This window comes from Gavia stellata, chromosome 2 (genome assembly GCF_030936135.1).
Source record: "Gavia stellata isolate bGavSte3 chromosome 2, bGavSte3.hap2, whole genome shotgun sequence".
In the NCBI taxonomy this organism is placed as follows: domain Eukaryota; kingdom Metazoa; phylum Chordata; class Aves; order Gaviiformes; family Gaviidae; genus Gavia; species Gavia stellata.
Window position 1 is genome coordinate 41,997,603 of NC_082595.1, and position 12,646 is coordinate 42,010,248.

General features: G+C 39.0%; 1 protein-coding gene across 1 annotated transcript in view; it reads left to right on the plus strand.

Moving 5' to 3' along the window:
• ESR1 (estrogen receptor 1) overlaps positions 1-12,255 on the plus strand; it is a 118,862-nt gene extending 106,607 nt beyond the window's left edge. The window contains exons 6-8 of the mRNA XM_059829568.1: positions 3,538-3,671; positions 10,429-10,612; positions 12,021-12,255. Of these exons, the coding sequence (XP_059685551.1) occupies positions 3,538-3,671; positions 10,429-10,612; positions 12,021-12,255 (553 nt within the window). The remainder of the gene's footprint in view (positions 1-3,537; positions 3,672-10,428; positions 10,613-12,020) is intronic.
• Positions 12,256-12,646: the final 391 nt, after the last annotated feature.

A 12,646-nucleotide genomic window follows, 5' to 3' on the forward strand; every position in this document is an offset into this window, starting at 1 on the left:
AAACATTTGATTAGAAGCCTGCATTTCAAAGATACTAAGCTGCTGCAGTTCCCACTGATTTCAGTGGAGCTGGGTCTGCTGCTTAACTCTGAAAATAAAGCAGAAATTTCTAAATCGTGGCTTGCACACATGAATACCTAAAGCTAGGTATCTAACTTCGTCTAGAGTACTTAACTCTACCTAAAGAGATACTCTTCTTTTTCTTATGCAGTAGCCTGGTATTCCACACACAGCAGATAGCAAAGCAAATGAGATTAGAAAGTATTTAGAATCTCTTAAAATGCATAATTTTTATTTATCATCTACCATATAGGTTCAGTTGGTGGGAAATAGACACACATGGAGATTTAGGTACATGGACTATGTGTTTCAGGACTAGAGATTTTTGTCCAGAGGTTGTACTTGTCAGCCAGGGGATCTTGATTGGAATATTGGTCTTGTAAACTACAGTTCTTTGAACTATTTTGTAAAAAGTACCTGGGAATAATTCTTACTTGCTATCAAAATGTCTTTTCCATCTTATGAGTTGCCATGAGGCATTTTAAAAGGTCTCATTTTACAAATAACTTACTATGTATTTTTAAATTTTTGTCTTGGCTATGCAAATTTTGCAATTTGTTCAGACTGTGTAATTTTTTAAATTGTTTTGAATACTGGCTGGCAGTAGTTTGATGGGTTTTAGGAAGCAAGTAAATGTCTTAGCCAGACATGAAGATGTGGGGGTTTTTTAATACGGGTCATTTGCCACATGATCTGCTGAAACTTTTCCTTTCGGCGTAATCCTGAAATTCTAAATTCTTAAACTAACCTTTATTGGGGCATGATTTAAGTTAATGCAAAAATGTTAAAGGCTTTTAGTCCTCTGAAACTGTCCTTACTCTATATATGCAAAGTTAATCTTTCTCTAGTTATAGGCAAAAATATTGTATCAGAAGCAGTGGAACTTTCCCCACTGTAAAAATTCATGTTTGTTTTACTTCCTTAGGATTTAAATTTTAGCACATGAAACAAATTTTGAGGTAATAGCAATTGTTTGTATTTTCATGCCTTGTTTTGAGTGCCTGATTTTTGTTTGTTTATTTGACAGTGTTGTTATTAAATACTACTTTGCCTTCGTTTATTTTATTGATGTCCAGACAGAGGAGGAATATACTTGAATCCAACCAGTTCAGATTTTCAGCTTCATTCTGCCTAAGCAGGATTCATCAGGGCAGCAAGATGGTTATTGCTGAAGAGCTCTCTGCATCCAGCACTGAACAGTGTAACTGATTGGTCATCAAATCATTGAAAACTCCCCGTCTGAGTTCAGGTTCAGCCTTCAGGCAAAAGAGACAGATCTGTGAATTTCTGTATAGCCATGTTCAGATACACCAGGCTGAGATCAGTCCTTTAGTTCAGCTCATCCATCAGGGAATTGTAAATGAGGGTGCAAAAGGCATCACACACTTTGCATGGAACATAGCATTGAGTCTGCCTGCCTGCTAATCTTAAGACTCAGACTTTTGCCCACGCCCTTTTACACTGCACTTGTTACCGTCGTCTGTGGGAACCTAATATGTGAAACTATCAATGTCGCTGGTCATACCCGAAAAGCTGCTGTAGTTTAAACCAAGGTTTCTTCAGCGAAACCTTTAAGAGCCAGATACGGCCATAAAAGTTGCATGGCCAAATGTTGCAACTTGTGACCAGGTGCCTGACACACAATGGAAATCAAGTTCTGAGCTAAGTGCTTGTGAAATGCATGGAGAGAATTAGGCACTTCTCAGGAGTGCTCAGCATGCAGCTGCCTGGTAGCCCACAGGGATCCAAGGTGAGAAGGAGCAACCCATCCTCCTTATTAAACAGACTTTTCTACTATTACCATTCCCAAGGTTGCATCATCTTTTTCTCACAGAAAAGTCAGAGAATGTGTGCTGTTGTAATAGTGACTGGAAAACTTGCTTGGGACCCCACGCTTTCAAATATTACTGTATTTTAACCAACACCCTACCGGCTGTTTTAAGGGAGTTATCTCTCACTTTGTTTTCTTGATATTGTCCTGCTTTGTTTAAATATCTCTGAGAGCAGACAGAGTATCTCCTGTCATATGCCATAGTCACTGGCTCATAGACACTGCTCTGGGGTAAGGGACATGTGGATTTAAGTTCAAGCACCAAATTAAGCTGAACAGGGATTTGAACTTGAAAGGAGATTGGTGCACAAGTGCTCACAGATACCCCCTCTCCTTCTTTGACTCAGTTTTAGGTTTAGACATGACTGAGAAGTGCAAAGAATTTTCTCAGGCTGTAGTCAAAAAGGAAGATGACTGCTTTGTCTGGGGGTCTGGTGTGGGTTTAGACATTAGCTACAGGGTCTCAACAGCATGGCTGTATCAGAACTGAGACGGGTGTGTCTGTGCTGGTAGTCAGCATTGGTTTTGTCACAATAAGATTAGGAGATGCTCAATCTGTGTTCGCGTTACAAATTACAGTGGAATAGCCATCAGATAATTTGAAATTTCTTTTGCATTTTCCTATAGCAATAATCTTCAAAATTTTGTTCATAAAAGCTGTATCTAAAAAATAGTAAACAGCAGATCTGATCACTCATTAAGTCTTACATGTTAAAATTTCACTCAGGAAGTCCTAATAAAAGTAAAAGTAGGTAGTTTTTGGTAAAAGGGAGCAATATAAATGATCTAAAATTCCATGACCAGAAAATCTGCAGACAAAATTTTCATAAAAACTAATTACAACCTGCATTAAATTCTTGAACTGGAGGTTGGGTATGCAAGATGAAAATTAGTCAGTGAGAATACCTGGTATTGTGAGCAGAGGGAGGTGCTTAATTGCCATTACTAATGAACACTTTGAGATTTCCCAAACTTTAGCTTTGTTTAATGCTGTAATGTAAAAAGTTATCTGATTTGTGGAGTGAAATGGTAGTTTTAATCAGACTCAGTCATACAGACAAGATTTTGGCCTCGTATCATAAGTCCCTCTTGAGCTCATGATTAAGCTTATTCTTTAGGGAGGCATTATGCTGATACAGGAAAAATGGGAGAAGCATGTTGGAACATTACAGATTGCAAGGCCAGGTAGAAACAAATACAAAACATTAGGGACGGAGAAATGCAAAGATTTGGGACTATTGCAGTTAAAGGGGAAAAAAAAAAAGGAAAGAGGAAACAAAGTAACACAAACAGAACACACACAAAAAGAAATAAAAATGTAGTTTTAAACAAATCTTTTTCTCAATGTAAAGGTTTGGTTGAGTCAATCTCATATGTTCCACCACAGTAATGCCTTGGTGATGAGTTTATGAAATTGACATATTTTGGGGAATATAGTATTTAATTATTTATTCATTTTATGTGGGATACTGAGAACTATGTTTTTGTAATCACACATGCACCAAATGAGCATAGAGTAGGAAGTCATGTGCTAGCTAGTGAATTGATGAAATCAAATTGGAGGGGATTGACCCAGGGGGATGAAAAGCTCATGCTGCCACCAGGTTAAAGCTGTGCATATCTCCCCCTTGATGGTATTCACACAGGAATCAAGGGAAATGTGTAGAGGGCATGGTGGAAATCTTTGACATGCTGCTGGCTACTGCTGCTCGGTTTCGCATGATGAACCTTCAAGGGGAGGAATTTGTGTGCCTTAAGTCCATCATCCTGCTCAATTCTGGTAAGTGGCGTGCTTTGCTGTCAGTCGGTCAATTGTGGTTGCTTCCGTATGTGGTTGAATGCTGCTTGTTGGTGCTAATGATGTTTTCATTTTGAGACAGCAGCAATAGAAAGGGGGCTGTCAACATAGATGCAGGCAGAGCCACCAGGCAGGGATGGAAGTGAGCAAACCTGTTCAGTGGTGTAGATGGGACCCAGCAAATTAATGCAGTAAGTAGTTGATACACTGCGTACAGCTGATGGGAAGGGTGATCAGAGCAGCATTTTGAACTAGGTGCTGGCAGGTCTTAAAGCTCTGATTACAAGACACTGAAGTAGCTGGAGCCACACTTAGGGCATCCAAAGGCAATGCTTAGCTGTAAATCTGCACCTTCCTTTTTTGGCGATGGCAAAATAAAGGGAAATAATGGCAAAAAATGTGGTTGAATTTATCATGGTTTAGTTTATATTAAAATACAGGCATCTAAAACCGGTGTCATCACCTTCCACTTCCTTTATAGTTGATGAAATAAGTATTTTTGAGCTGTAAATCTCATTCTGAAGTACACTTCAAAAATAGGTGACTACATAACAAGTGTAGGTATAGATATAAATGTATAAGGTTAGCTGACATGAATTCTGCATGAGATGACTGAAATAAGCAAATTCGAATTGAGGCATGCGACAGAAAACTGCCATTGCACAGCAGAGGATCCTTTTCTGTTTGAAATGAGAAAAGACTCCAGGCAATTTATTTTTAAATGCAGAAATGAGGCCCACGGTGTTCTCACAGAAATGATAGAGGTCTAAAATAATAATGTAGGCACCAAAGTAAAAATTTTAGACTGAATTCTCTGCTAAGTTGTTACCTAATGACTAAAGATGCCATAGTTTCCCAGCCATGAGGATTTATCCACTTGTTCTCCTCTTTTGTGTTGGGTTTGAACTCATAGATAGTAGCAAGCTCTAGACAGAATACATGTGGAGGGCTGTATGTCCTTTTTATCCTGTGGTCCAACAGATCACTTGCCCAAGTTGCATGAAATACAAATTCAGGTAATTCCCACCAAAGGGTAACTCTAAACACAGCAGACTTTGCTTTATTGATCAGGCACTTCTTCCTTTATGGAAACTTGGAGCTGGCCTCTACAAAAAAAAAAAAAAAAAAAGGTGAAAGAAAATTATACTTTTATACAATCAATTATAAAATATTTCATTTATGTTCTATGAGATATTAACGTGGTTCAGGTTTTGTTGTTATTGTCACCAATTACCAAAAAATGACATCTGAGGCAAGCACCTGATATATTAGGAATGAAGGGCTATTGTTTTCATCTTGGATGCCAGGGTGTGACAATTGTAATTAGTATTTGACATTTTATTTTCCTTTTATTGTCCTGATAATTAAAATATTTCCTAGAGTTAAATGTTCTTCCTGAAAAGTGATGGTCCTCCAGATTTTTAGATAATATGTTCAAATCTAATTATCCTCTTAAATAAACCTAGAATTTATAGTTGATTTATAGAAATATTGAATTAGATTTAGGGAATAAAATAGAATTGGAAGCTTGAATAAAACAGATTAGATATTCATGTCTTGAATGTGAAGACTTCAAGCCGTGCTGTTGAGAGTTTTTGTCCCACTGCTGTATTTAATATTGATCCAGAAAACTAAATTTGTTATTTAGAAAAAGCTCTGCCAGACATCACCAGCTATCCTTCATAAGCACATCATTTTTCCCCTAAGGAAAAATTGTAAAAAAAAAAAAAAAAAGCAAGTGTAGTCAGTGATAATCAGAGGCAAATTTCCTTCTGCACATAAGAGAGATGGGACCACTGATTGAGGCTAGGAGATGTTGGATCTTCATTCCTTCATGGTTCATATTCAGCAGAAGTGAATCAGTGGTACTCTGTGTGATAGAAGGTCAGAGTTGATCTGATGATCTGATGAGTGATCTGATTTTGAGTGTCGGGTTTTTTTTTTCATTAAATGAAAGTTTATAGCGCCTCAGAAGTCTGTCATTTTTACAAGAGTCTTGACGGTCATAGATCAGAGGGCATGGTTCGGGTTGAGCTGTTACAGGTTCATGATGAAAGTTATTTGTACCATTGTCATGCAGAGCATCATGTATTGCGTGCTGCACTTATTGCAGTATGTCTGAGTACACTGTAAACTGAATGTGTATGTATATATGGCCACAGAATGTATGTCTGTATTGCTTGTAATTGCCTTTATGCATAAAGATAATTAATTTTACATTTCAGTTTTTGCATTCCTATAACCAACTAATTTTATAACTGTCTGAGGAGCTAACTACTAGGTGATGGGAATGTGGACATGAGTTTCTGACTGTCAGACCCTTTAGATGCCCAAATTAGGAGGCTAGACTGCATTGCAGAGATAAGTGTCATAATTTGGGGTATGTGTAGTAGTTGTGTAAGTGTTGTTTGGCACAGGTACTCTAAAATATCTTCTGGAGATGCTTTTCTTCACAGAACATAGCCAGCCTCCTTAGGTAAAGCGTTGGACACACATGAAAAATTATGTGCTCTGAAGCACACAGCGTACATGATGTATGAGGAGAGGCTGAGAGAGCTGGGTTTGTTCATCCTGGAAAAGGGAAGACTAAGGGAGGGTCTAACTGCAGTCCTCAGATAGCTGATGAACAGGTTATGAGAAGCCAGGGCCAGACTCTTCTCAGAGATGCAAGAGGAAAGGCCAAGCTGCAACGGAGACAAACCACAGCAAGGGAGATCCTGACTAGATGAAGGGGACAAAAAATCTTCCCAGTGAGAGGTTAAGCACTGGAACAGGTTGGCCAGAAAGGTCGTAGGATCTCCATCCTTGGAGACACTCAAAACTCATCTGGACAAAGCTCTGGGAAGCTTGACCTAGCCCTGAAGTCACTACTATTTGAGCAGGATCTTGAACTAGATGAGCTCCAGGCCTCCCTTAACTTGATTTTTTTCTATGATTGCACATGTAAATATATACACATCTTCTACTAAAGAAACAGCAGATAAACACACAATGAATTTTTGGCCCGTATGCTATCTATCTGTATTATATGTGCATACGATTAAACCAGCTGATCTAAAAATGATTCAAACAAGTGGACTAATTAAACAAATTGGACTAATTATGCTACATTTCATATGTAAAAGCAGTCTGCATTTGCATTCTAAAGCTTTGTGTGGATTTAATTCACTGAGTGTACACAAATATTTCTTTATTAAATCCTTGGACATCTGTTAGTCTCTTCACATGAGGTAGTGCTGTTTATTGCTTTTGTTGGAAATTTATTTTCTCTTTTTTTTGCAACATCTTTCAAGGCTGTTTAATATCTTTACAATCCTTTTCCATGTGGTCTTGGGCAAAATGCAAGTGAATTTTTTTTAGTTTCATTCAGTGCATGCAGAAAAGATGGAAGGTTTTGTTTATAAAGCAAAATACACGTTTATGTTACTTCCAAATTTTTCCTGAGATATCAAGGCGACAGCATGTCTGTAACAACAAGGACAGCATTGTCTCAAGCTAAATAACAAACCAGAAGCTGCCCCTCTAAAGCTGCAGGAATAAATCTTTCAACTAAAAAGCAAAGTTGTATCTTCAAAAAACACATTCAGCTCAATAATAAAGAGTTGTTTCTTAACGCTGGAAAGTAAGTGTTAGAAACATGAAAGGGCAACATGATGCCAGATGTTTTACTTTTGAGTGTATCTGAAAAGAGGAGTGGTGCTATGTGGCAGAGCAACAGGCTTTCATTTTGGAGATGAAGGTGTAGGTCACGTCTGCCTTAGCAGCTGATTTACCTGATTAGTTATCTGGTTAGTCCATACAGATGGAAAGATTTAGCTGATTTTATGCATCCTGTAGGCCTCCTGATACATCGTTCCATCTGACTGCTTGTTATTCTTTTCTCCTGATTTTTCCAGCTCCTGTTAAATTGTGCTTTTTATTTATTTCTTTATTTTGGGGGCTGGATGATTACACAAGTTCATGGTACAGAGCTGAATTTGCTCATAGCTCAGCCTGGCTTGCTACAGACCCAGAGCAAGGTGGCATGGTGGAAGGGGAAGAGCCTTGAGTATTGCTTCGTGAGCCTGAACTCTAAATGTAAAGGTATTTTAAACTCGGGTTTATTGTGACAGAAAAGATGCAAAACTGTATCACTATATGTAGTGACACATATAAAATTATACCACTATATGCCAACAGCTGGCATGGTAGCACTGCAGTCCCCAAGGGACCCTGTTCGGTGCATAGCTTTGTGTTATGGGCACGGACCAACAGGCTTTGCTTGTTTGCAGGGTGGGGCTTTCTCTGTTCTCACTCCTATTATGTTTTACAATACTGACCTACAGAAAGAGCTGGAAAACAACCTGGTAGGTATGCAATTTAGGCTTGCTTTCAGCTTCAGAGCTTAGAAAGACCTTTGAGACTGTTAAATTTCACTTTGCTAAGACAATTTTCTGCACTTGTGTTCCAAAACTCCGCTTGTGTGTGTATGTGTGTGATGGATAGCTGGCATTTCTTTTGGGGAAATTTCTGGTCATTGGCCTGGGGTAGGAGAAATCACAGGGGGGCAGAAAGGAAAACCAAACATCATTTGTCTTGGCAGTTATTGACTGGCAATTGCCTGACGTCTCTACATTTTTAGGGGAGTGCTTTTTTGATTTATACTTTTTAATAGCTTCTGGACGAGACCTAGGTGAGAAACAATTCCTAACAGATTTTTTTTCTTTTGCTGGTTTCAAAGTTATGAAACTAAGGGGTATTGCTACAAGGGCACAACAGCATCCTCTGGCTGAAGTAAGCTGCCCTGGAGGCACTGTGGGTTTATGAGACTAATGTTTCCTTCTAATGGATTGTGTTTTGCCAGTAATATTTAAGAGTCTTGCCCCTACAGGTACCTGCTAAGCTATAAAGCCTGGTATTGGTAGTAGGCATATGTGAGGGTGGTTAAGAGTCATTCAGCTGAGAAAAGCCCCAGAAGCTGTTTCTCTTTGGTGAATTAATTTCAGTAAAAATAATAATAAACATAAAAAGCTTTGTGAGAAAAGAGGCCATTGTACTATCTATATCAAATTCGAAGCAATATTCATTACCAAAATTAAGAGCTCTGACTAACGGTTTTCAGAAGTTGTGCTGTGTTTGAGTTATCCTTTTGGTTTTTTAAAACAGTCTCTCTGTCTTGCTCTCTGAGAGACACTCACACTGACATTCACAAACACAAATTTATATTTCTTTTTAGTACAGAAGACCCAAAGTCATAAAACCTACTTGCAGGATACAGTAGTTCTAGGTATCAGGTCCTTGAAGTACCAAGATGATGTGAGGAGGGGAGGTGTGCTGAAAAGATGGTAAAAAAATCTCAATTTCCCTGACTGCTCAGATGCATGGCAAAATATTCTTATCTTCAAATCTGATGGTATAGCTCCCAGGCTACGAACAATACAAACAAGCTAGAGTATATATGTCTGCATGTTAATGTGTGTGTCTTTTTTTCTTAATATTACTATCTGCATTGCATATTGTGCTATATATGATGCTTTAAAGAAAAGCAAAATGAAAAGTAATTCCAGAAACCAATTCTTTCCAAGGACAAAATCCAAATTTCTTCTTGGCTCTGTGAGCTGATGCAGAAAGGCTAAAACACAGGATTTGTCAAGTACATTATAGACACAGAGCAATGAACACACCATGATCAAGCCAGTTTCATGGTGTTACTGTACATACATGTTAAGCTTTTGCTGCCTCAGGACTGGATTATAGTAATAGGACCTGTTTAGACTTATTGCCTCAATCCAGAAGAATAAAAAAACTGGCGCTGAATGCAACAGCTGCCTTTTGGCAGCACAGTGCTGGTGTGACCTGATTCACATTGGCTGTGTGTTGTCGTCCAGAACAAATTCAAGACAAAACCATGCAAAATATTTTAGAATTTCCCATTTAGAAAGCTGATGTGCTTCATGCACCCAGGAATTACTACTGGCAAAAGCTCTTATGGCTGGGTTAGAGTGTTTTATAGGAGACGTAGAGGGGCTGCTGGAGGGGGAGTTTGAAGGTGTTTTGATCTCTGGAAAAATGTCCTTCTGGTCCAAATCTTCAGGCTGCTCACTTTCAGCAGTAAGCAATGTAGGATGGCTAAATTTACACAGGTTGCTTTGGACATGGTTTTTACAGGAGAGTCGGGTTTGCAAGTGAACGAGCACACCTTTCAAGGCTCTTGCTTGGTTGGAAGGGCTTGTTGTTGAGGCGAGTGTGCATAAACAAACCCTGATTTTGTTTATATGCACTGTGGTACCATATTATTCAGTTCTAGATTGACTAGCAAATCACCAAAAATCAAACATTAAACAGCAGAGAAAATGGCAAAACCTGCCGAAGGCCTGGTCAATAAGTATTGCAGAGCTCTCAAGGGTCAACAGCATCTCAATGTTTCAATGCCGAGTGTCTGAGAGAAGAGCGCAGCCCGTGGGTAGGTCTGGCTGTGGGCTGCAGGTGTCGTCTGCCACCTGGCCCAGACCTTGGACGGACCTGGGCAAGGAAGAGGCATCGTCTTCCTCATCCCGCTTTGCCCACAGTGACCAAATCCAAGCTCCAGGGTCATTCAAACCAGTGACCTGGCTGGCAAGCAGGAGGGTTCGAACACAGTCAGCTCCCATGGTTTAATACAGCCAAAGAGGCCGGCCATGAGGCATACTTTGGGCAAGTCTGACTCCATCAAAGTAATTTTTGTCTGGTTTGTTTATTTTCTTTCTCCTTCCTGCTCTAGGTGTGTACACTTTTCTTTCCAGCACCTTGAAATCTCTGGAAGAGAGAGACTATATTCACCGTGTTCTGGACAAAATCACAGACACTCTGATACACTTAATGGCTAAGTCGGGTCTTTCTCTGCAGCAGCAACACAGACGACTGGCTCAGCTCCTCCTCATCCTCTCTCACATCAGACACATGAGGTGAGAGCAAGTATGCAGTCAGTCCTCCTGCAATGGTCCTGTGCAAGGGAGGTTTCACAAATGCACATGCACACTTTTCCTTCACAGATGGGAGTGCAAACTGTGTGTAGAGCTGTTACCAAAAAAAAAAGAAGTAATCTACTTTCCATAAAGATGTATGGAACACGTGTGCAAAAGAGTACGTTGGATTATGGTGTGAAAGGAGTAAATGTTTTCCCCATTTGTTTCTTCTAGTTTTTGTTTTCTTCTTGTTTTGATAGTGCTGTGAGCAGTATCTACTTTTAATGTGCATCTTGTATTCTGTTTGAAAAGTACCAAGTAGAATACTAACGTAGCAGTAGCCTAGTTCTGCAAACTTTAGTCTCCTATAACATAAGATTTAATAAAACTATCACTTTTATTTAGCCACATTTCACAAGTGGTTTGATTGCAAATCACTTTAGAAAAGAGATTAGGATCATTATGTATATTTTATGGGTGAGGATAAATGCAGATCTACTGAATCCCAATCTAGAGGACTGTGCCCCTGGCTAATTAGAGGTGAGGTGTCTGAGGCACTCTGTTAGTAGTCACAGCAATGATTCTCCCAAACGTAATTACCTCTCAAGGTACCTGCTCAGTGGATGGAGTGTTAACAACATGACAAGTCTATACAAAAATACAGTATAGATTTTATTTTTATGAAGGGACAAGAGAAGTTATTACACAGACTTTAATTTTCATTATTTCAGTTAATAAAATTAAAATTAGAGTAAGCACCACATCATAGCTACTAAAGGTGAAACATGCAGATTTTACCTCCTGGGCTGATATACAGCTCTTCAGGAAAAAGGCAAGGGGTGTGTGCATGTCTTTTTTACAAGAAATTGTTTACTTGTGTCTTTTTGTGGAGTTCCTTTGTCTTCATGTTAATCATCCTTTTTTTTTTTTCCCCCTTAAGAAGAATTTGTACAATTAAGGAAGTTCCAAATGCACAGTGAAGTTAATTATTGTTTCCATAGTTTTGTGAATGGATATGATTACAAGTGAGCATTTGCTAACAAATGGGCTTAGGTTATTTTCTAGGGAAAAAATCTGATATTTTAGGTTTTATTATTGCAAAGTCAAGATTCATCCAATCCACTTAGTCACAGTGCCCAAATTAGGAGTCCATGTGCTCTAGGCTACCTTTTAGGCAAAGGAGAGCAAAAGAGCCACCTTTAGAAGGCAATTTGCTCATGGGCAGTCTGAAATGTTCTTTGAAGGTGCCCTCTTCTGCTAACTATAGCAGAAGCATACAGCAACTGCACAATTCCACTTGTTTTGTACAAGGTGGAATTTATATGAACCTAACAAATATTATTAGCTGATAGCCTTTTTTTCCCATAGCATATTTGGAAAGTAACCACTGTTTCATTACAACCCACAGCAACAAAGGAATGGAGCACCTGTACAACATGAAATGTAAAAATGTAGTTCCACTCTATGATCTCTTGCTGGAGATGCTGGACGCTCACCGACTGCATGCCCCAGCAGCCAGGAGTTCTGCACCGATGGAAGAGGAGAACCGGAGCCAGCTGACAACTGCATCAGCTTCATCTCATTCCTTACAGTCTTTTTATATAAACAGCAAAGAGGAGGAGAATATGCAGAATACAATATAAACAAAAGTCAGCATATATAATGGTATGAGAAACCCAGCAGCGTACTACCTAGCTCATGCTTCATTTCATCTATAGTGCTACCTGTGTAAACACTCCAGTGACAACACTCACCTGCATTTTCCATTTGAGCGTTTGTCAAGTGCTTGCCTAAATTGATTGCTTATCCTAAATGGAAGACATTTCATGCTATGGACAGCCAGTAAGCATTGCCAGGCTAACTTGATTTAAAATTTGCAGTGTTTTTATTTAATTTTGCATGTAAGTTGGGTAAGTCCTAATCTAAATGAAACATTCACTTTACTATCAATAGGCCGTACCACCCATGGGTATTGGTATCTTCATGAGTGGTAGCCTTTGTTGATATCCACCCCAAATTCTGAGCTTGCTTAAT